This window comes from Thalassophryne amazonica, chromosome 16 (assembly GCF_902500255.1).
Source record: "Thalassophryne amazonica chromosome 16, fThaAma1.1, whole genome shotgun sequence".
Lineage (NCBI taxonomy): Eukaryota > Metazoa > Chordata > Actinopteri > Batrachoidiformes > Batrachoididae > Thalassophryne > Thalassophryne amazonica.
This window is the reverse complement of record NC_047118.1, coordinates 44581474-44606856: the sequence shown is the minus strand read 5'-3', so window position 1 is coordinate 44606856 and position 25383 is coordinate 44581474. Positions and strand designations below refer to the sequence as shown.

General features: G+C 38.2%; 1 protein-coding gene across 1 annotated transcript in view; it reads right to left on the bottom strand.

Moving 5' to 3' along the window:
• LOC117528581 (zinc finger CCCH domain-containing protein 7B-like) overlaps nt 1-25383 on the bottom strand; it is a 58361-nt gene that overhangs the window by 23870 nt on the left and 9108 nt on the right. Inside the window, exons 5-11 of the mRNA XM_034191209.1 lie at nt 23536-23733; nt 18181-18339; nt 17265-17345; nt 16306-16353; nt 13870-13924; nt 7240-7409; nt 2712-3282 (exon numbers count right to left, since the gene is read on the bottom strand). Of these exons, the coding sequence (XP_034047100.1) occupies nt 2712-3282; nt 7240-7409; nt 13870-13924; nt 16306-16353; nt 17265-17345; nt 18181-18339; nt 23536-23733 (1282 nt within the window). The remainder of the gene's footprint in view (nt 1-2711; nt 3283-7239; nt 7410-13869; nt 13925-16305; nt 16354-17264; nt 17346-18180; nt 18340-23535; nt 23734-25383) is intronic.

The following is a 25383-nucleotide window of genomic DNA, read 5'->3' as shown; positions in this document are numbered from 1 at the left end:
CCATTTTCTGGATACATCTGTGCATGCTGGCCCTTGATACACTGACTCCAGCCTCAGTCCCCTCCTTCTGAAGCTCCCCTAAGTTCTAGAATAGGCTTTGCTTGACAATCTTCTCAAGGCTGCGGTAATCCCTGTTGCTTCTGTATCTTTTCCGACTACATTTTTCCCCTCCAGTCAACTTTCCATGACTATGCTTTGATCCAGAACTCTAAAGAGCCACAGGTTTCAGCAATGACCTTCTGCGGCTTAACGTCCCCGTGGACAGCCTCTGTGTGTCTTCTGGAAAACTGTCAAGTCAACAGCCTTCCCCGTGATTGTGATCGTGTGTACGGAACCAGATTTGAGAGATTCATGGTATTCATATGGCATAAATAGTGACTTGAAAGAAAATATTCCAATATTTTGAAATATGCTTTTCTTGTATTTTCATTTATTTATTTATTTTGGACCAGGAGGCTGTAATTATCAAAATTAAAATAAATGACTGAAACATTTTACTTTCTATGTACTAAAAGAAGAATATGTAAAAATTTTCGCTCTCTGAAATATTTGACAAAAATATTGAACTTTTCATGATATTCTAGTTTAGATGCACCTCTATCCAACCCCTAACTTCTCTAAAGAAAACTGTCTGTAAAGTGATCATTTGAACACACACACACACACTATATATATATATATATATAGAGAGAGAGAGAGAGAGTATATAAAATCCCAATTCCAATGAAGTTGGGACGTTGTGTAAAATGTAAATAAAAACAGAATACAATGATTTGCAAATCCTCTTCAACCTATATTCAACTGAATACACCACAAAGACAAGATATTTAATGTTCAAACTGATAAACTTTATTGATTTTGTGCAAATATTTGCTAATTTTGAAATGTATGCCTGCAACACATTTCAAAAAAGCTGGGACAGTGGTATGTTTACCACTGTGTGCATTACATCACCTTTCCTTCGAACAACATTCAATAAGCGTTTGGGAACTGAGGACACTAATTGTTGAAGCTTTGTAGGTGGAATTCTTTCCCATTCTTGCTTGATGTACGACTTCAGTTGTTCAACAGTCTGGGGTCTCTGTTGTCGTATTTTGGGATTCATAATGCGCCACACATTTTCAATGGGCGACAGGTCTGGACTGCAGGCAGGCCAGTCTAGTACCCGCACTCTAACTACAAAGCCACACTGTTGTAACATGTGCAGAATGTGGCTTGGCATTGTTTTGCTGAAATAAGCAGGGATGTTCCTGAAAAAGACGTTGCTTGGATGGCAGCATGTGTTGCTCCGAAACCTGGATGTACCTTTCAGCATTGATGGTGCCATCACACATGTGTAAGTTGTCCATGCCATGGGCACTAACACACCCCCATACCATCACAGATGCTGACTTTTGAACTTTGCGCTGGTAACAATCTGGATGGTCTTTTTCTTCTTTTGTCTGGAGGACTCATCAGACCACAGCACACTTTTCCACTTTGCATCTGTCCATTTCAAATGAGTTCAGGCCCAGAGAAGGCGGCGGCGTTTCTGGATGTTGTTGATGTATGGCTTTCGCTTTGCATAGTAGAGTTTTAACTTGCACTTGTAGATGTAGCGACGAACTGTGTTAACTGACAATGTTTTTCTGAAGTGTTCCTGAGCCCATGCAGTAAAATCCTTTACACAATGTTGGTTTTTAATGCAGTGCTGCCTGAGGGATTAAAGTTCATGGGCATTCAATGCTGGTTTTCGGCCTTGCCGCTTACATGTAGAAAGTTCTTCTGATTATATTATGGACTGTTGATGGAATTCCTAAATTCCTTGCAACTGAACATTGAGATTCTTAAACTGTTGAATATTTTTTCATGCAGTTGTTCACAAAGTGGTGATTCTCGCTCCATCTTTGCTTGTGAATGGCTGAGACTTTTGGGGATGCTCCTTTTATACCCAATCATGACACTCACCTGTTTCCAATTAGGTGTTCTTTGAACATTCATCAACTTTCCCAGTCTTTTGTTGCCCCATCTCAACTTTTTTGAAATGTGTTGCAGGCATCCATTTCAAAATGAGCAAATATTTGCACAAAAACAAATCTATCAGTTTGAACATTAAATACCTTGTCTTTGTGGGGTATTCAATTGAATATAGGTTGAAGAGGATTTTCAAGTCATTGTATTGTTTTTAATCTACATTTTACACAACATCCCAACTTCATTGAAATTGGGGTTGTACATACATACACACACACCCTAATATTTTGTTTGTAAAATTACGTCTGCGCTCTGAAAGTGAAGGGACTGTGTTTAAAAGTAGCTCTAATTCCTACATGATTAGAAGGATATTTTTATTAAACTCCACAAGTTCTGTAGCATCACAGCAATCCTTATTATTATTCCCACATAAATCTAATTATTTCAGCTTTTATTCATGCCTTACCCCATTAGTTTGGGTACCAGCAAGAGGTTTTTAATTATTTGTCATTTTGTTTATTGCAGAAATAAATAATTATTCCCATTTGCTGTTGTGCTTCTGTCACAAAACTTAAATGTAAACTAAAGCAATAAATAGATCTGAAGTCTGACCATAAAACATAAAATGCTTTATCTAAAGTCTATGCTGATCTAAAGTCCCTTAAAACCAAACAAGATGTAGGCTTTGACTAATCTAGATAAGAGTTTTAAAAGAGACTGAACCAAAGATATAATAAGTCAACAAAAATTATAATCACCATCTGAGTTGAACTTGGAAAGTGAGTCCAGGCTTCTTTTCCCAGCTGGCAGAAAAGTTTTACTAACACATGAAGGAAACACGTCCAAGGCATCGAGTGTGTCCAGTCGATCCACAGGACTTTGGTTAGGTTTAGGAGCACTCAGACCACTTGGCTCCAACACATCAAGTTCATCCAGCAAATCATCAAGTGACTTTTCCTCTGGTTTCACTTTTGTTTGAGAGTCATTCATTTCCAGTGTAGTATCAGCACTTGGCGTGGTATCCAAGAAGTCATCCAAGGAATCAAGCCCATCCAGGGAATCCAGTGCCGCCGAGGCCAGTTCTAAAGGTGCAGCAGCAACACCCCCTCTAAAATCAGAGAAGCTATCTAAGGCATCCAGGGCCTTTAAGGTGGACTCTGGGGTGCTGCTTTCACCACCTGAAAAGGTGTCTAAGGAGTTAAGCTGACTAACAGCAGAGTTGAAGAAGGCCGGGGGGAGCTGGGGTGTCGGGGCAGGCAGGACGGAGGAGACAGGGCACTTGCCAGTGGATTTCGTGCTGTTGTCTGAAAGTGCGGTTTTCAAAAGGGTCTGGAAAACACAGAGGACCAAAATCAGGTTGTATGAGTGAAAAGTAAATCTCAAGACAAGCTGGTTTTAAACCAAATAAATTAAGACAAAACGTACAAAATCATATGTAAATGTGTAGAAACCACAATCGCTAGGATCTGAAAATATTAAAGCTGCTCCGTGTGTATTTTACTGATTTACTAAAAGCAATGACACCTTTAACCATGATCAGGAGCTACGTTTATATGACTGGAACCCAGTCAGAAAGGAGTCATTCAGACGGGTAAATCCACACATATTCAAATGGCCTCAAGAATTATAATTAGACAAACATGATTAATTATTTTGACATGCTCACAAAGCAGCTCCTGTTGTTCTCCAACAGGAATTTTATTTCTGCAATTTTATTTAATCTATGGACCCATTCTATTCTATTTTTGCTGCTCAAACTGTAACATGAGAAATTTTTAACATAATAAAAGAGAACAGCAGAATCACACTATGTGACTGTGCACTCTGAAATTCCTCCTCTTTCTCCAGTTTCTGTAACAGGGGCTGGTGGTTCAAGTACATTATGGAACAAGTCTTCCTTCCGTTTGTTTCTGCCAGCAAAAAACCTCCACCAACACTAGTTTCCAATTCCACAAATTTTGACCTTTGAAAAAGCTTTCAAGGTCAAAGTCCTGTTAGAAGTGGCTTTTCATAAGCTAAATTAGATGTGATCAAATGTCAGGAGTATGTATTTAGTTCACGCACTTCACTCAAAGTTTTTATTTTTTACTTTTTCAGTGCCTGAATTTTTTTTCAGATCATTTTCACAGAACATTGGTTATCTCTGCTATGCACAATTTGTCATTGCTTTTTGGCACGAGGTTTCTGACTGATAACTGGAAGAAAGACAAACAAGCATAAAATTGGAACCTCCATCCAATTTTGGTGGTGTAGGAAAATCCCTAACAGAAAAATGAGAGTGACTGAGACACTTTTGATTGAGATATAATACAAAATGTAGACCAAATGGGATTTCAACATTAAATTTAAATGGCCACAAAATCTGTAATGGGAATCAGATCCAGCTCAAACTTTGTCAAGTGATAATGAGTGCCAGTCTGCACCTTACTTTCAAATGTGAGAGTGATTGCAGAACATCAGATAAAGATATAATGTAAAATATACATTAAATTGGGTTTTCAATGCTAAATTTAAATGGCTAAAAAAAATCTGTAATCTGAATCAGATCCAGATCAAACTTGGTCAGTCAATAAAGGATACAATCCTACATAACACTCTCAAAAATGAAAGCAATTTAATCTTTTTTGACCGTTATGAATTTTTGGAAAATCATTCAATGTTAAAGTTAGGGATTTTCCCAATTTCCAAGATTTTTTCTGACTTTGACCTTTGACCTTGAAAACTGAATCTGTTCTTGCCTATCAGGATATGAATCTTCAGTAAAGATTTCCTCACAATATATGAAAAATTGTGGGCTCCAGGCTGTTCAAAAACAGACAAACAAATACGGGCAAAAACAACCTCCTCCCAACTCCACTGATGGGGTGAATACATGAGCATGTCAGTCCCGTCGCCAGATCTCAGTCTTAAGGGGGGCTTATGAAATCCACCAGGTGGGCACCACTATTAATAGCTTATTTTTGCTTATTTTCACTATTCACGCAGCCCTAATCCCTCACAATAATCATCATATTAACCATGACCGGACCAACGGTCTCTCTCTCTCTCTCTCTCACACACACACACACACACACACACACACACACACACACACACACACACACACACACACACACACACACACACACACACACACACACACACACACACACACACACAAGTACAAATAACGTATTAGATCACACGCAGCATCTCGAACTAAACAAACAAAAAAACACCACGGCGGGTACATTTCAAAGCAACCAACAGAGGGGTAGCTACCAATTGCCAACACACACACATACACACCGCCACCACCGAGTGTGCACATGACGTATTAGATGACAAGCAGCATCTCAAACTAAAAAAAAAAAAAAAAAAAAAAAAAAAAAAAACACCACGGCGGGTGCAATTCAAAGCAACCAAGAGAGGGGTCGCAGTCGCAATAGTACCAATTGCCAACACACATACACCTGTGGTGGATGCTGGTCCTTCAAGGAGGGGAAGCTCAATTTCGGCCTACGTCATAAAATGTGTCGGTTTATTTATACGTAAATTCTACCCTCCGTTCCTTTTCAAGAAACAGTACGTTTTATTTGTTACAGCACTTCCAGTCAGCCAGCTCACTTTGTCATACCAAGACAGCTGAAAAGACCTGTTATTTTTCCCCACCTTTTGCACCAAATTAATCTGAGTTGATCGGCCCTGCTGTTTAAGTTTTTCTTCATAAGGAAGACTATCAAATGGCTTCGCCAAAATCCGGTCCACAACATTCAAATTGTCTGCCATTATGTGCAGCTTGCTAGCTGGGACTGGCGCAAGGCTAGTGTGAAGTGTGTCCGCCTGTGAGTGCTTTGTGACGGTGGAGATGCTCAGCAGCACCCGCTGCTCGGTAGGGACAGAAACTGCGATAGAAGTCAAAGAGTGATAGAAGTCGGTCTCCAAACACAAGCAGCTACAAAAAAAAAAAAAAAAACACCAGAAATAGAAGCTCGATTTTTCGCTAGTCATTTTAACAAAGAAAATCCCGCTAAGAGGATTAGGAAAGTCTCCAGTTCAACTCAGAACAGAATAAAAATAAAAAAAATGCTCCCACGGATGTTTACACCAAAAGATCGCTGATTCGCTCATTTCGCTGTCAATCAAAAAGGGATTCAGCCTCAGACAGATCATCCAATCATCATGCAGAAGCTGAGCGTCCGGGCCAGCCCACTGCCCTATAGACCCCCAGACACGCTGAGCGTCCGATGGCGGGACAAAGCCCAGCATTTATCCAATGACTCGTCTCGTTTCGCTGCACTCTTTGCTTCGCTATTGAAGTCTGTCACACTGTTTAAAGCACTGAAGCTGCGGGTTTGAGTGAGAGGAAAGCCGTGTCGTTACCAGTGATAAGAAGCTGATTCTGAACAAAAGATGAGCGCGTTGTAGTGCATAGTCAGTGACATGTACACACGGTATATATTTGATCACTTATTTTTTGACAATTTAGGAGAAGCTGAGCTTCCCTTGCAGTCTTAGAGCAATCGCCTCTGACACACACACAATAAAAATTTGGACCTACCCTGTGTCAGTGCAGGATCCACGGAGGTAGAAATGGGTCCAGGGTTTTCTTTGCCAACGACATCATGTGTTGGTTTATCCGAAGTTACCGATGTTGGGGTTTTAAACCAGTTACGTATATCCACATTTAGGAAAGCACAGAAACTAGCTGCTGTCTGCTGGCAAAAACTCACACTTCGTTTCCCCCCATAAACGCGGTAACTGATTGTTGCTGGGCAACACTGACGTGATTACATACGTAGACAAACTTTCCAACAAACTCACACGGTTTTAATATATTTACTGTCTTAGTGATTATGCAACACTGGCCGTTTTAACCCAAAGCAAGTACAATAAAATGAAATTAGGATTTTATTTATCTATTTATTTATTTGAGCTCTGTGAGTGATCTGCCTTGGGTGGGCGGGCCGGGGCGGGCCCAAGCATATCAGTGGGCGGGCACTGCCCCCTAGGGCCCGCCCATAGCGACGGGTGTGGAGCATGTGCAGGACGTTCTGCCTGTAGAGGAGAATATGACCAGCTGTTTATGTGTAATATGCTCTCATATCTTCTTATTTAATGGATTACATAAAAGGACTGTCAGCCGATCTGACCAGTTTGTTTAATTTTGATTGAAGAGTTTATATGCGACATTTCCACTCAGATTCACAATCATTCTGATTATGAACAGATTAATAGGGTCCATGTGAACTCAGCCAGAGACCAAAGTTATTTGCACTCACTTTGATAAACATAGACACATTCTACCTCAGTTTCCTCGTGCTCATTCGGGAAACAATCAAGCAAGCTATCCAAGTCCTCCCCCATCAGCTCAGAGTCCTCCAAGGTGTCCAGGGTGTCCAGTGTGTCCAATACTGAGGGGACATCCATGTGGCTGAGAGATGTAATGGAGGTCTCCGGAACACTTGTAAAACTGGCTAAAGGAGGCGGGGGGAAAAAAAACTTAAACCTTAAAAATCCATTTAGTTAGAAAAGAAAAAACAAGCATGCTCTGAGAGCACAATATCCTGTGCTAACAAATGCTGCTTTGGTACAAAGTTTCCCGAAATTCCTCCTAAAAACATGAAAGAAGTCGATTTCAGAATGCAGGCACCAACTCATGAAACTTGTAGCAGTGTCTTGTTTTGTTAATCAACGCCCATAATGCTGGTAAAATGACCCTAAATGGAATTATATGAAAATATGCATATTATCAACCTACAACCCCTGGCAATAATTATGGAATCATCGGCCTCGGAGGATGTTCATTCAGTTGTTTAATTTTGTAGAAAAAAAGCAGATCACAGACATGACTAAACTAAAGTCATTTCAAATGGCAACTTTCTGGCTTTAAGAAACACTATAAGAAATCAGGAAAAATAATTGTGGCAGTCAGTAACGGTTACTTTTTTAGACCAAGCAGAGGGAAAAAAATATGGACTCACTCAATTCTGAGGAATAAATTATGGAATCACCCTGTAAAATTTCATCCCCAAAACTAACACCTGCATCAAATCAGATCTGCTCGTTAGTCTGCATCTAAAAAGGAGTGATCACACCTTGGAGAGCTGTTGCACCAAGTGGACTGACATGAATCATGGCTCCAACACAAGAGATGTCAATTGAAACAAATGAGAGGATTATCAAACTCTTAAAAGAGGGTAAATCATCACGCAATGTTGCAAAAGATGTTGGTTGTTCACAGTCAGCTGTGTCTAAACTCTGGACCAAATACAAACAACATGGGAAGGTTGTTAAAGGCAAACATACTGGTAGACCAAGGAAGATATCAAAGCGTCAAGACAGAAAACTTAAAGCAATATGTCTCAAAAAAATCGAAAATGCACAACAAAACAAATGAGGAACGAATGGGAGGAAACTGGAGTCAACGTCTGTGACCGAAATGTAAGAAACCGCCTAAAGGAAATGGGATTTACATACAGAAAAGCTGCATGAAAGCCATCATTAACACCTAAACAGAAAAAAAAACAAGGTTACAATGGGCCAAGGAAAAGCAATCGTGGACTGTGGATGACTGGATGAAAGTCATATTCAGTGATGAATCTCGAATCTGCATTGGGCAAGGTGATGATGCTGGAACTTTTGTTTGGTGCCGTTCCAATGAGATTTATAAAGATGGCTGCCTGAAGAGAACATGTAAATTTCCACAGTCATTGATGATATGGGGCTGCATGTCAGGTAAAGGCACTGGGGAGATGGCTGTCATTACATCATCATTAAATGCACAAGTTTACATTGATATTTTGGACACTTTTCTTATCCCATCAATTGAAAGGATGTTTGGGGATGATGAAATCATTTTTCAAGATGATAATGCATCTTGCCATAGAGCAAAAACTGTGAAAACATTCCTTGCAAAAAGACACATAGGGTCAATGTCATGGCCTGCAAATAGTCCGGATCTTAATCCAATTGAAAATCTTTGGTGGAAGTTGAAGAATTGTTTTTGTAATCAATAGTGGCCATACCGAGCCACGATAGTCGGCATGGCACCACCCAGGAAAACAGATAAACTCGAGGAAGATATAGAGGAGATAAAGACCTCATTAAACCGTATATCAAAAGACATGTCTAATTTAGATAAGCTGATGGTGGAGATTAAAGAACTCCAAAATCTGGTTAAAGAGAAGGACAAGATCATTAAGAAACTTGAGTAACGTGTAGATGAACTTGAACAATTCACTAGAAAAGATGATGTTATAACATCTGGATTAGAAACAAGGCATCGGACATATGCAAGGGTGGTGGATTCTGGTGGAGCCAGTGGGGAGGATGCACCACCTGAAGAACAACAATCATTGGAACAACAAGTTACAAACTTTTTATATCAAAAAGGTGTTGTCATCCATCAAGACACAATATCAGACTGTTATACTATTCCAACTAAAGATAGAAAAAATAAACTATCTAACATTGTTATACGATTTACAAGGAGAAAATATAAAAATGAGTTATTAAGACAGGCAAAGAATTTGAAAGGAACGAGTGTCTACATAAATGAGCATCTAACAAAATAATGCAGATATTGCTAGGGAAGCAAGACTACTAAGAAAACAGAAACACTTTGTTGCTACATGGGTCTGGAACTGTAGGGTGTGGATTAGAGTAAAAGAAGGAACAAACGGTATACAAATCAAAAACATGGAGGACCTTACGAAATACAGACCTGAATAGACAATCAAATATGACGTCTGTTGGTAATTGGACCAAAAAAAAAAAAAAAAATCTGATCAAACATGGAAACAGATGATAAAATATATGACAGACACTAATATTGATGAAAGTATATTTGATTTAAAAACGATTGGTTGTGAGTATTATACAGTAGAACAGCTGAATAGTGAAAAAATTGCAGAAGATACCCTGTCACTTATACATATAAACAGCCGAAGCTTGTATTGTAAAATGTCACAAATAAAAGATTACTTAAATCAGTTTAAAATAGATTTAGTATTGTTGCAATCACTGAATCTTGGCTTAAAGATGATCTCATGGATGAAGTTCAAATGGAGGGATATGAGCTGTATTTTGTTAACAGAAGATATAAAAAAGGCGGTGGTATTGCTCTGTATATAAAAACAGATCTGATGTGTACAATTGTTGAAGAAATGACAATTATGAATGATGTCATAGAAATTGTAACAGTGGAACTTGTACATGAAACATCTAAGAATATTCTAATCAGTTGTGTATACAGAGCACCAGATTCTTATGTTGTGAAATTTACAGATAATATAATAGAATTATTCCATCAAATTAAAAACAAAACGCTTTTTATGTGTGGGGACTTTAACATAGAAAGCTCCAGTTGCCAAAGATTTAGTGATTTTGTGAACTCAATGTATAGTCTGGGGTTAGTCCCCTTGATAACAAAACCAACCAGAATTACATCGCAAAGTGCAACGGTAATCGACAATATATTTACAAACAGAACAGATGAAATTATTAAGAATGGGATCTTCATGACAGATATTAGCGATCATTTACCAATTTTTTCAATATTTAAATATAAAAATAGGTACAACAAAAAAAACTGTTATAAACTTTAAAAGAGATAAGTCAGTAAAAGCCTTAGAGGCATTAAAATATGACCTTAAAAATCAAAATTGGGAAGAAGTTTATGTCAGAGATGTTAATGTAGCATATAACTCATTTATGAAAATATTGATGAAATCATATGATAAAAATTGTACATTAATAGAAATTAGTAAGAAAAGAGTAAATAAACCATGGCTGACAAAGGGAATAAAAATGCTTGTGCAAAGAAAAACTATTTATATAGGTGCTTTTTAAAATAGCAAACAAAGGAATCAGAACATAAATACAAAAAAACAAAAATAAATTATTAACAATAATTAGGAAACAAAAAAAGATTATTACAGTGAACAATTAAATATGAGTAAAGATAATATGAGGGCAACATGGGGAATTATAAAAAGTGAGATTGACAGTGATGGAGCGAAAGCAACTATTCCAAATTACTTTGTTAAGGAAAATAAAGAGATATATGACATAAAAGAAGTTGCAAATGGGTTTAATGATTATTTTTCAAATGTAGGATCAAGTCTGGTGGGAAATAAACCAATAATAGAAGATAAATTACATACACCTGTAAATACGGTCAATAGTATTTTCCTGGATAATGTGGAAGAAGATGAAATAAGAAATATTGTAAAAAAAACTGTGTAAGCAAAAGATCAACTGACCATGAAGATTTAGACATGATGACTGTAAAAAGCATAATAGAAACTGTTATTGAACCATTTACTTATATTTGTAATCTGTCTCTGTCAACTGGGATTTTTCCAGATGAAATGAAAATTGCTAAGGTAGTCCCATTATATAAAAATGGAGACAAACATAATTTTTCTAATTATAGGCCAGTATCACTGCTTCCACAGTTTTCTAAAATCATGGAAAAAGTTTTTGAGAAACATCATATTTTAAATAATGCTCAGTATGGATTTAGAACAAAACATTCGACAGCTATGGCAATTATGGAACTAATAGAGAAAATATCAACAATAACAGATAATAAGGATTATTTTGTAAGTATTTTTATCGACCTGAAAAAGGCTTTTGATGTTATAGACCACTCAAGATTGCTTCACAAGTTACAACAATATGGAATAAGAGGTATTGCACATCATTGGGTAAAAAGATACTTAGAAAATAGAAAACAGTTTGTACAGATAAATAATACCAAATCAGAATTGTGTAACATTATTTATGGAGTACCACAAGGATCGGTACTTGGACCCAAACTGTTTATTTTGTATATCAATGATTTTGTGAATGTATCAAATGTGCTTGGCAGTATTTTATTTGCTGATGATACAACGCTGTTTTACTCTGGATCAGATATACAGGAAGTAGCACAAGTGATAAATACAGAATTGGAAAAAGTTAAACATTGGTTTGATATAAACAGATTGTCACTAAATATTAATAAGACAAATTTTATATTGTTTAATGATAGAGCGAAAAAAAAAAAATGTGTCATTACAAATAGATGGAATGGATATACAAAGGGTAAAAGAAATGAAATTTTTAGGAGTCATGATTGATGAAGATCTTACATGGAAGTCACACATAAATTACATAAAAGGAAAAATAGCGAAAGCCATTGCTGTTTTGCATAAAGTAAAATAATAATTAAATAGTTATGGTTTATTAACATTGTACAATTCATTGATTGTCCCATATTTAACATATTGTGTAGAAATCTGGGGATCAACATATACAACCTATATACAACCTTTATTTATTTTGCAGAAAAGAGCTTTAAAAGTGATTAGTAACAGTGGTTTTAGAGATCCATCTAATCCATTGTTTATTAAGTATAGGGTACTTAAATTTTATGATTTAGTCGATTTGAAAATATTACAAACAATGTACCAAGTTAATAAAAATACTTTACCTACACACATTCAAAATATGTTTGAAAAAACAGTAAGTAGTTAGAAATTGAAAGGAATAGAATTCTTTAAAAAAACAAGATTTAAAACTAAAGTAAAAGAAAGGAGTATTGCAGTAAATGGCGTAAAATTATGGAACAATCTTAATAAAGAAATTAAAGAATTAAGGTCGCTTAAATTATTTAAAAACGTATTAAATTAGATGTATTAAGTAAGTATGAAACTGTGAAATAAGTCAGTGGGCTGCAAGGAAGTCAAAAAAAAAAGGTGATCTGTTAATAATGTTTGGAGTGTTTTGAGTTTGGAATGTAACCTGTCAGAGATGTAATTTATTAATTAATGGTCATAATTATGAAATGGGTCAGTGGTATGTGACGAGTTAAAGAAATGTAGTCTGTTGAATGGTGTTGATTATGGTGCTGGGTATTGGGTGATTGTGTTGTTGGAGGGGGCAGAAATCATAAGACTTGCTCTTTCTGCTCCTTTTCATTCTATTGTTGTGGTGCTTTGTTTCTGTTTTTCTGTTTTTTTTCGTTTAAATGAATGAAATAAATATTAAAGAAAGAAAGAAGAAAATGGTCCATGACAAGGCTCCAACCTGCAAAGCTGATCTGGCAACAGCAATCAGAGAAAGTTGGAGCCAGATTGATGAAGAGTACTGTTTGTCACTCATTAAGTCCATGCCTCAGAGACTGCAAGCTGTTATAAAAGCCAGAGGTGGTGCAACAAAATACTAGTGATGTGTTGGAGCGTTCTTTTGTTTTTCATGATTCCATAATTTTTTCCTCAGAATTGAGTGATTCCATATTTTTTCCCTCTGCTTGGTCTAAAAAAGTAACCGTTACTGACTGCCACAATTTTCTTTCCTGATTTCTTATAGTGTTTCTTAAAGCCAGAAAGTGCCATTTGAAATTACTTTAGTTTTGTGTCATGTCTGTGATCTGCTTTTTTTCTACAAATTAAACAACTGAATGAACATCCTCCGAACATCCACTTCCCCGGGGGGGGAGTGGCAAAAAAAACAAAAAAAACAAAACACTAAATGCTGTTTCTGAACACTATTCAGTAACAAATTACTCAGCTGACCGTGATTCAGCAAGGTGTAGCAAGAGTGTTCACCTTTTTAGCCATAGACATTTCAGACAATTGTTCTCTATTACTTGCCATCGTAACATCACAGCATCACATTCAATATTATACAAGTTGAAATGAATAAAAACAGGCCATAAAGTATCTTTTCTCTGCGATTCCATTTTGTGGTGAAATATGCACCAAAATGCAGGAAACCGCACCTAAAAATTCTAAATTTTCTAGTGGGGGGGGGGGTTGGCATGTCCCCAGACCCCCTAGGGAAACACGACCGAGACGCATTCACAAATCCGCCCCCCACTTTACAAAATCTTGGATCTGCCCCTGAACGTAGGTACATTTTTATCTATTCAAAGTCACGTTTTCACACCTGGTGCAATTCCATGGAGTGGATTCACACCATTTCCTGTAGACATACTCGACACCTGTAGGTGACAAGAAAATCAAATCATCACAGAACAGCTCAAATTAGTAACTACACAAGGTCTGCATGAACAGTTACTACACAAAGTCTCATGGCGATGTGTTGCTGTATTTTAACCCACTGCTTCCAGAAAAGATCAATTTTGACCATATTGGTGATATAACATTATGAATCCTTTATTTAAATACAAAGAACAAAATTAAAGTGGTGCTGAAAAAAATGTCAATGTGTACATATTAGGGGTGTAACAATACAATACATAATCACAATTCAATAATTATTCCCACGTTTTGTCGAAAATAATCTGTGGTGAATGTTTTAACCTTAAAGAAATAAATTATTCTGAAGATTTGTCATCATTAATGTTATCTGCTTCCTATTTGTGTATTTTATTCATCAATTATGATTCTTTTTGCAAGAGGATGTTATTTCTTCAATACAGTAGTTGACTTTTTATGGTTTCACGATACAAATATAATAAATAATAATTTGATTCAGTCTTCACAATGCACCATTAAAACCCTAGTGCACATACTGTACCAACTATATATAGACATAAAAGCATAAACTAGAAAATCTAGACAACATGTGACAGTGTAGCAGACAACTGCAACAATCCTACAAATGGTGACAGAAGCAACAAATTCAGGACAAATATTCCTTAGACATTACTCTTTTGGAAAAAAAAAAAAAGATTGGCCATTTGAATTTTCAAAAGACAGCCAGGTAGAGGTCAACTGACGAATTACACAGCGGTCAAAATTAAAATATGCTTCAATAATATTGCAAACTACACCACATTATGTGTCTGAGCATAAAGATTCCAAAAAGGTATAGTTTGGACTATCTATGACTGAGCGTGTCTGCTCCAGCACTCGGCCTGGGGACGGAGCTCATAGCACCTGAGTCCTGGAGAAACTGCAAACAGAATCTGTGGAGATCTGTGTGCATGTCGATGGACCACCTGCTCTGGTTCCTTGTCCAGAACAAAAGAGGGATCATCTCCATCATCATCAGAATCCACACCGTCTATCGACACTCTGCGCGCTCCGTCGTGCTCCAATAAAAAAAAAAAAAAAAAAAAAAAAAAAAAAAGTGCACCGTGGTCACTGCTGTATCACAGTATTATGTTCAAAGCCATATATATTGATTTATAACAGAAAACTGTCAAAGGGAGAATAAATATAAATATGTGTAAAGATGATTGAATATATCAGAGAAGTAAATTAATCAGTGCGTGTGAACGCGCGCATTGACTCACATGTGCGTTTTTTTCCCAACTGATCACTGATCCACAACGTGAATTCTTCCTTCCAGAACAGCTCTTTATATCATCATTTTGATTCATCTGCCTGTTGCCACATGTACAGTAGGACTGGATTATCATTCCTACACTCATATTGTTATATTTAATACAAAATAATAAGCGCACGGAGCAGCTCCTACTGCCGCTGATGCTGCATTCAAGTACCGTCGGAAATTACACAACTTTTTCGTTGTTTCAAATTCAACAGTTGCTTGTGGCAAAATAATTAATTATATCCACACAAAAGATTAATTCTGGCCTATGTAATGTGCCTGAAGCCATTGAAGCTGCCCCCCCACACAGATAAAAAAAATCCAAGCAAGCAGGCTGAGTTTGCCCTGTAACTTCTGACGGTACATGAAAACAGCAGCAGCAAACCGGCTTCTGCACTGTGTGAAAACGTTCAGCTGCTCCAACGAAGTCAAATTAAACAATAACATTACAAAAACTACACAAACGATTAAAAAACGTCAAGAACGACAGCAAAACGAAACACAGACGAACTGAGGTTATCGTTGCCGTTCGTTCAAATTTTTCAACAGTTTAAAAATCCTGACGAAGCTCCAGCTGCAGGAACGAGGCTGCGCGAAGGTTAAACGATGTCAACGAAAGTTCAGATTTCTTGTTTCGTCAGGGCTTCTTCACCCTTCGTTAAGTGCCGTGTGACTGGGCCATAACTAAGCATGAACCACGGTGCAAACTACATACTCCTTTTTAAAACCCCTATTAACTCAACCAATGACTTGCATCACTTTTTACATCAGTTTTCAAGTTAAAGAGCAACTTTAACTTTTGACCCCTGTTCAAACTGACCTTTGTCACCATTCTTGCTGTTTTTACCCCCATAACATTCAGTCATAGATAGTCCAAACTGTACCTTTTGGGAATTTTGTGATTGTTTTTTTTTTTTTTTCCTTCGAAAGAGTAATGTTTAAGGCGTATTTGTGTCAAATTTGGTGCTTCTATCACCATTTGCAGGATTCCTCTGTAAATATTCTGTTATCTGCTGCACTACAATTACAAGCTGTGATTTGAAAACTCTGCAAGAAGCCTTGAAGAGACACTGTTCAACTTGCCTTTACAGTTTCAGCAGGCACATTACCATTTGTGACAATTACAGCTTTCTGTGAAAGACAAAATATTTTCCATAAAATGACACTGACCAGTGTTAATTCTTTCTCCCTCACACACACACACACGACACAAATAAATAATAGAAATTGGTGCCAAATCCAAACACTACCTCTGAACTTAGCAATTAAACACCGCAAAAAATAAATAATAAAAAAAAGTGCATGAACTGAACTCAGATTTAACTGACCATAAAAATTAACTCGGTACATGATCACACTTACTGCATGGTGCATTTAAAGAGGTCATATTTTACTAAACAATTTGTAACCACATTTTAAACATCCACTCATAAGACCCTTCGGCTGTTCCCTTGTTTTCACTTGGGGGTCGCCACTGCAAATCCAAGGTGGATCTGCATGTTGATTTGGCACAAGTTTTACGCCGGATGCCCTTTCTGGTGCAACTCCAGATGGGGTGGAGTTTGAACCGTACTGAAACCAAACGCACTAACCACTAGGCCTCCACCCCTGCAATTTAAACATCCACTACCTTCCACAATTATATGTCTGTGTATGTATAAATGCCCTCCTACAAGCAAAATTATGCTTAATACAACTTATTTTTGTGACATGTGTCACAGACATTCTCATGTGCACTCATTTTGTTTGCCAAACCCACCCACTCCCCTCAATCAGACAGACCCCCATAGCAGGTGAGACACACATCTTTAAATGAGAGGGGTGTGGCCAGCAGGAGCTCCTTTCCATTTAAAGCAACACGCACAGAAAGAAGTCACTTCTCAGAAATCCGAAATACATCAAAACATTTACAAAAAATATAATTCTATGCACCTAAATATTTGTTTTTAAGACGGCTGATGACCTATATTTGGTTGTTGAAAAAGTGTACTTGACTCCCTTATTGCATAAGTGAATAACATCCAAACAATTATTTTACCAACCTTTGTAGTGATGTAGGGTTTACGATTTTTCAGTCCCAGATGGGCAGACAGCTCCTGTGCAAGGTCACTCACCCGTTTGTCCTGTGAAGAGTAAAAATAAATGACTAAACACAGTACAAAAAAGCTCTTCACGCAAATTCTGCCAGACGAGGGGGTGAGCTGATACACAAGTATGGCCAACATCATGTACATCTGAATGCCAATTTCAATAAAATGTCTAAATTCATCATAAATAAAAATAAATATAATCACAAATAACTCACCTGATTTTATCTATTTATTGTCCTTTTCTCATTCATTAAATGTGTTCCTTATAATTTAATTTCAGGTGGTATTTAACCAACTTTCTTTAAAAAGGGAGTGGCCTGATGTCCTGGGCCCTCCGATGGGAAAATACAGTACTTTTTACTTGAGAAATGTTTCTCTGTAGTCATTTTCTACGTCAACTTATAATCAGCGCCAAAGCTACACCATAAATTTACGTATAATTTAGCTTTTCAACAGTGTCCCCCAAAGGTAGATCAATTACATTACAAGTACAACTTCATTTTACAGTAGTTCAAATTTTATTTATGTTTTTAGAATAACATACGTTAAAAACAGTCACTAATAAGATTATCTATTCTGAATCATTTTTATGGCACTCTTCTTGTTTCCAATTTAAAAAAAAAAAAAAAAAAAAAAAAAAAAAAAAAAACAGTAGCCATTTTATATTTTGCCAAGTTGATTTTCACATCATATAATTCAGTAAAAATTTACCTTGTTTTGTACTCTATAAATTGCTTGCCAAATGCTCAAATACCAAAATGACCAAAAGCCAAACAATAAATGGCCTCCATTTCCTGCTCTATGTTCTCTTTTTCAACAAAACACTATAGAGTTACAAAAAAATAACAGATTAATGTAGTTCATTTACCGAGTGAGTAGCGAGCAGACAGTCAGTGGTGCAGTTGTAGGCCTCCTTGTATTGCCCAAGCTCCTTCAAACAGAGGGCCTTCCTGTACAGCGCCCTGCGGCTTTCCTTACACACGCCAAGAGCTTTGTTACAGTCCTGCACGCCTTGATCATATTTGCCCTGTGGGAGTGAGAATAAAACTGAAAGAAATTAAAGGGTGCAAGAAAAATTACAACTGACAACTTGATGTCTATTCTTGGATTTACTAAAGTCTGGTTTTACAAAAAGGTGCCTTGGCACATGCACAAATTTGATCCCCGCACTGGCACATAATTTAGTGTGCCAATGAGTAAACTCGTCATAAACTGTCCGAGGCTGTGTGCCAGTGTGCAAAGAAAATTTTGAAATATTCAAAATTTCTGGTACACATAAATTTCTTGCCACTTGAGTGAACGTGCTATGAACATTGCACAACCTATTTGCAAACAGTGCGTATCACTGCCTGCAGTTTACTCATTTGCAAGAGTCCGTGCCAGTGCTGGGATCAAATTCATGCAAGTGTCAAGATGCGTACCGTCAAATTACAAGCATTGGCATGACAAATTGCACGGCAGTGCAGAGCCAAAATATGTGCAAGTCAAGATGCCTTAAGATGATATAAAACATTAATTATCAAGTGTTCAGTTTGGTTTCTTTCACTAAGTGTCCTCTGGAATCCAGAATTAGCCTCTGTGACTGTGTTGCTGATAAACATTTCTAATTTATAGTGTGGGTCTACAAATTCTTCTAGCTGACCTAAATCAAATGTTCACACACTGAGTGCAAAAGAGTTGAGGAAGACAGAAAAAATCTCCTTTACTCAAATGTCCAGGTTACCCTTCACTGACAAGTGTCGCGTTTGAACAGCAAATTTGTTCAAGTGTAGCCAAATTCCATTGGCAATAACTCAATAAATGCTGCATCTTGTAACTTACCAAATTAAAATAAATAGTGACAAGGTGACTTGATGGGAATTAACTTTGATGCACAGTGAATCATTCGAAAAAGCAACTTTATTCTGCCTATGCATCTGTTTGAAGTCATGTTTGTCTACCACCTGGTGTACACTGGCCACATTATTTGCTCAATGGTCTGATTTGCCTAGTGGCACCCACCTCCACGTGAGTGTCAGCTAATAAAATAAGCAAGCAACTGCAGGAAGAAACATAATGGCCAGTACATGAGCAAATAAGGACGAAAACAGAATAGGACTGTAAAACCGGGGTTGCAGACCGAACGGTCCCCCATAGAAATCTGGCCGCCTGCCTTCACTGCGCATGCAGCTCGTCTGAGTCTGACTCTTCACCCAAAGTGATCAAACAGATTAATGGGATTTTAACCATCGGTTGACAAAGTAAAACCTCTTAAATCATTCTAAAGTCAGTTTTAAGCAGAAACGAGGCAAAAGTCTGTGACGCTCTGAAATGACGGATGCGCAGAGAACGCATCAGCTAGCAGCTTCTGTAGCCATGGCGCTCTGCTCGCTTCATCCATCTTTTATGATGAAATAATGCTGAATTTATGTGGAAATGATTGTTGTACAAATGCTTCATATATCTGTCACTGAGCTAGATAATGACTGGAGTGCAGTTTGAAGGAGAAACGAGGTGTTAATCCGTGAACCGCTGCTAATGATGCATGTGCAGTGAAGGCAGGGTGGACCGATTTGTAGGGGGGACCGTTTGGTCGGCGACACCGGAATGGAGGTGTAGCTCTGAGTGATACAAAACATTTCATTAGTACTATGAATTAGTGAGGCAAACTCAAAACACTGTTCCAGAACATTTCAAGAACCTTTATAATACTTATGTTTCGGATGATTGTTCCAGAGTCCATATCTGTGAGGTCAGTTTCTAAAGAAATATTTTGAAATATTCCAGTTGTTTTTCCCTCTCTGGTGTTGAAAGATAGCAAAACACAAGCAAATGAACAAGAATCATATTGTTTTGATGCATCAACATTACCTAAATAACCATAAAAAGATAAGCTGCATTATTTAGGGATCCCTTCCTTGTGCTCCTTTTAACCTCTGACTTTGATTTTGGTGTTAAAAGAGCAGATAATGACCAACTAGACTGTGGTTAGCTTTGACTGATCAGATCAATCGAAAAGAGAACTCATACCATTCCATCTCCTGAACACTTGCACCTCCTCAACAGTCGAGGAAGGACTTACCTGAAAACAAGTGCGTTCTTGTATTTTATAGAATAGAATGCTTTTTATTGTCATTATACACAAGGTACAACGAAATTAAAAGACAACTCACGTAGTGCAAAGGTGTAAAAAGTAAATATAAAAAGACAAATAAGAATATATACATGTATTTACAGAGGAGCCAGTAGGTGTATATATACTCAACAAAAATATAAACGCAACACTTTTGGTTTTGCTCCCATTTTGTGTGAGATGAACTCAAAGATCTAAAACTTTTTCCACATACACAATATCACCATTTCCCTCAAATATTGTTCACAAACCAGTCTAAATCTGTGATAGTGAGCACTTCTCCTTTGCTGAGATAATCCAACCCACCTCACAGGTGTGCCATATCAAGATGCTGATTAGACACCATGATTAGTGCACAGGTGTGCCTTAGACTGCCCACAATAAAAGGCCACTCTGAAAGGTGCAGTTTTGTTTTATTGGGGGGGGGGGGGGGGATACCAGTCAGTATCTGGTGTGACCACCATTTGCCTCATGCAGTGCAACACATCTCCTTCGCATCATCCGTGAAGAGAACACCTCTCCAACGTGTCAAATGCCAGCGAATGTGAGCATTTGCCCACTCAAGTCGGTTACGACGACGAACTGGAGTCAGGTCGAGACCCCGATGAGGACGACGAGCATGCAGATGAGCTTCCCTGAGACGGTTTCTGACAGTTTGTGCAGAAATTCTTTGGTTATGCAAACCGATTGTTTCAGCAGCTGTCCGAGTGGCTGGTCTCAGACGATCTTGGAGGTGAACATGCTGGATGTGGAGGTCCTGGGCTGGTGTGGTTACACGTGGTCTGCGGTTGTGAGGCTGGTTGGATGTACTGCCAAATTCTCTGAAACACCTTTGGAGATGGCTTATGGTAGAGAAATGAACATTCAATACACGAGCAACAGCTCTGGTTGACATTCCTGCTGTCAGCATGCCAATTGCACGCTCCCTCAAATCTTGCAACATCTGTGGCATTGTGCTGTGTGATAAAACTGCAACTTTCAGAGTGGCCTTTTATTGTGGACAGTCTAAGGCACACCTGTGCACTAATCATGGTGTCTAATCAGCATCTTGGTATGGCACACCTGTGAGGTGGGATGGATTATCTCAGCAAAGGAGAAGTGCTCACTATCACAGATTTAGACTGGTTTGTGAACAATATTTGAGGGAAATGGTGATATTGTGTATGTGGAAAAAGTTTTAGATCTTTGAGTTCATCTCATACAAAATGGGAGCAAAACCAAAAGTGTTGCGTTTATATTTTTGTTGAGTGTAAATAGAGGTCTGTACTATTCATTGCATTTATTTTTTTATAAAGGTGAATGCAATGAATAGTACAGATTCTTGGGTAGAACATGTTCTACCCAATAATATAAGAAGCTTGGAATCACACAGATTTTCCATCACTGATGAAGGAGGCCCAAATCAACAACCAGACAACAAAACAACTTTTGTTCTCAACGTTCACCAGAACCAAAAGATGACAACTAAGGAATTCAATGAAGGACTTGGAGGCATCATATAGAATCCTGACATTGTCTAACTTTAAGACAGCATGCCATCAACCTACCCCAACCCCCCCCCCCCCCCCCCCCCCCCACCCCCGAATTTAGAGTTATGCCTTCTAACAATACAACCCCTGGCAAAAATTATGGAATCACCGGCCTCAGAGGATGTTCATTCAGTTGTTTAATTTTGTAGAAAAAAAAGCAGATCACAGACATGACACAAAACTGAAGTCATTTCAAATTGCAACTTTCTGGCTTTAAGAAACACTATAAGAAATCAAGAAAAAAAGATTGTGGCAGTCAGTGACGGTTACTTTTTTAGACCAAGCAGAGGAAAAAAATATGGAATCACTCAATTCTGAGGAAAAAATTATGGAATCACCCTGTAAATTTTCATCCCCCAAATTAACACCTACATCAAATCAGATCTGCTCATTGACATTGACCCTATGTGTCTTTTTGCAAGGAATGTTTCTGCAGTTTTTGCTCTATGGCAAGATGCATTATCATCTTGAAAAATTGATTTCATCATCCCCAAACATCCTTTCAATTGTCCAAAATATCAACATAAACTTGTGCATTTATTGATGATGTAATGACAGCCATCTCCCCAGTGCCTTTACCTGACATGCAGCCCCATATCATCAATGACTGTGGAAATTTACATGTTCTCTTCAGGCAGTCATCTTTATAAATCTCATTGGAAAGGCACCAAACAAAAGTTCCAGCATCATCACCTTGCCCAATGCAGATTCGAGATTCATCACTGAATATGACTTTCATCCAGTCATCCACAGTCCACAATTGCTTTTCCTTAGCCCATTGTAACCTTGTTTTTTTCTGTTTAGGTGTTAATGATGCCTTTCATTTAGCTTTTCTGTATGTAAATCCCATTTCTTTAGGCGGTTTCTTACAGTTCGGTCACAGACGTTGACTCCAGTTTCCTCCCATTCGTTCCTCATTTGTTTGTTGTACATTTTTCGATTTTTGAGACATATTGCTTGAAGTTTTCTGTCTTGACGCTTTGATGTCTTCCTTGGTCTACCAGTATGTTTGCCTTTAACAACCTTCCCATGTTGTTTGTATTTGGTCCAGAGTTTAGACACAGCTGACTGTGAACAACCAACATCTTAGCAACATTGCGTGATGATTTACTCTCTTTTAAGAGTTTGATAATCCTCTCCTTTGTTTCAATTGACATCTCTCGTGTTGGAGCCATGATTCATGTCAGTCCACTTGGTGCAACAGCTCTCCAAGGTGTGTTCACTCCTTTTTAGATGCAGACTAACAAGCAGATCTAATATGATGCAGGTGTTAGTTTTGGGGATGAAAATTTACAGGGTGATTCCATAATTTTTTCCTCAGAATTGAGTGATTCCATATTTTTTTCCTCTGCTTGGTCTAAAAAAGTAACCGTTACTGACTGCCACAATCTTTTTTTCTTGATTTCTTATAGTGTTTCTTAAAGCCAGAAAGTTGCCATTTGAAATGACTTTAGTTTTGTGTCATGTCTGTGATCTGCTTTTTTTCTACAAAATTAAACAACTGAATGAACATCCTCCGAGGCCGGTGATTCCATAATTTTTGCCAGGGGTTGTATACCAAAGGATACCACAGACATCTCACCATAGAGTGGTAGGCAGCAGCGCGGTTGACGTACAGGCTCTCCAGCAAAGCTTCAGGGATGTGGATCTTCTCTGCTGCAGCATAATCTGCAACATTCAAGCCTTCGGTGAACTCTCCCACCGCCTCTTCCCAGTGTTCGTCTTTGAATGAGGAGTTGCCCTCATCAAGCAGGTTGCACACCAACTTCGTGAGGAAGTCCTGAGAGAAGACATTAAGGTCTTAGGTTGACTTTTGTTTCTATGTACTAGACTAAATAAAAATGGATGACATTTGAAATCACTCGGGAGGAGTGGGCACGTCCCACTGGGAGGAGGCCCCGGGGAAGACCCAGGACACGCTGGAGGGACTACATCTCTCGGCTGGCTTGGGAACGCCTTGGGGTTCCCCTGGAGGAGCTGGGGGAGGTGTGTGTGGATCGGGAGGTCTGGGCGGCTTTGCTTGAGCTGCTGCCCCCGCGACCTTCTCCGGATAAAGCGGAAGAAAATGGATGGCTGGACATTTGAAATGTCATCTTTTACAACGAGGGGGGATTAAAAAGATCCCACCACAGTAGACATTTATATGGAAAAGTGCCTAAGACTTTTTGCATACAACCCCTGGCAAAAATTATGGAATCACCGGCCTCGGAGGATGTTCATTCAGTTGTTTAATTTTGTAGAAAAAAAGCACATCACAGACATGACACAAAACTAAAGTCATTTCAAATGGCAACTTTCTGGCTTTAAGAAACACTATAAGAAATCAGGAAAAAAAATTGTGGCAGTCAGTAACGGTTACTTTTTTAGACCAAGCAGAGGGGAAAAAAGTATGGAATCACTCAATTCTGAGGAAAACATTATGGAATCATGAAAAACAAAAGAACGCTCCAACACATCACTAATATTTTGTTGCACCACCTCTGGCTTTTATAACAGCTTACAGTCTCTGAGGCATGGACTTAATGAGTGACAAACAGTACTCTTCATCAATCTGGCTCCAACTTTCTCTGATTGCTGTTGCCAGATCAGCTTTGCAGGTTGGAGCCTTGTCATGGACCATTTTCTTCAACTTCCACCAAAGATTTAGATTAAGATCCGGACTATTTGCAGGCCATGACATTGACCCTATGTGTCTTTTTGCAAGGAATGTTTTCACAGTTTTTGCTCTATGGCAAGATGCATTATCATCTTGAAAAATGATTTCATCATCCCCAAACATCCTTTCAATTGATGGGATAAGAAAAGTGTCCAAACTATCAACGTAAACTTGTGCATTTATTGATGATGTAATGACAGCCATCTCCCCAGTGCCTTTACCTGACATGCAGCCCCATATCATCGACTGTGGGAATTTACATGTTCTCTTCAGGCAGTCATCTTTATAAATCTCAGTGGAATGGCACCAAACAAAAGTTCCAGCATCATCACCTTGCCCAATGCAGATTCGAGATTCACCACTGAATATGGCTTTCATCCAGTCAACCACAGTCCACGTTTGCTTTTCCTTAGCCCATTGTAACCTTGTTTTTTTCTGTTTAGGTGTTAATGATGGCTTTCGTTTAGCTTTTCTGTATGTAAATCCCATTTCCTTTAGGCGGTTTCTTACAGTTTGGTCACAGAGTTGACTCCAGTTTCCTCCCATTCGTTCCTCATTTGTTTTGTTGTGCATTTTCGAATTTTGAGACATATTGCTTTAAGTTTTCTGTCTTGACGCTTTGATGTCTTCCTACCAGTATGTTTGCCTTTAACGACCTTCCCATGTTGTTTGTATTTGGTCCAGAGTTTAGACACAGCTGACTGTGAACAACAAACATCTTGTACAACATTGCGTGATGATTTACCCTCTTTTAAGAGTTTGATAATCTTCTCC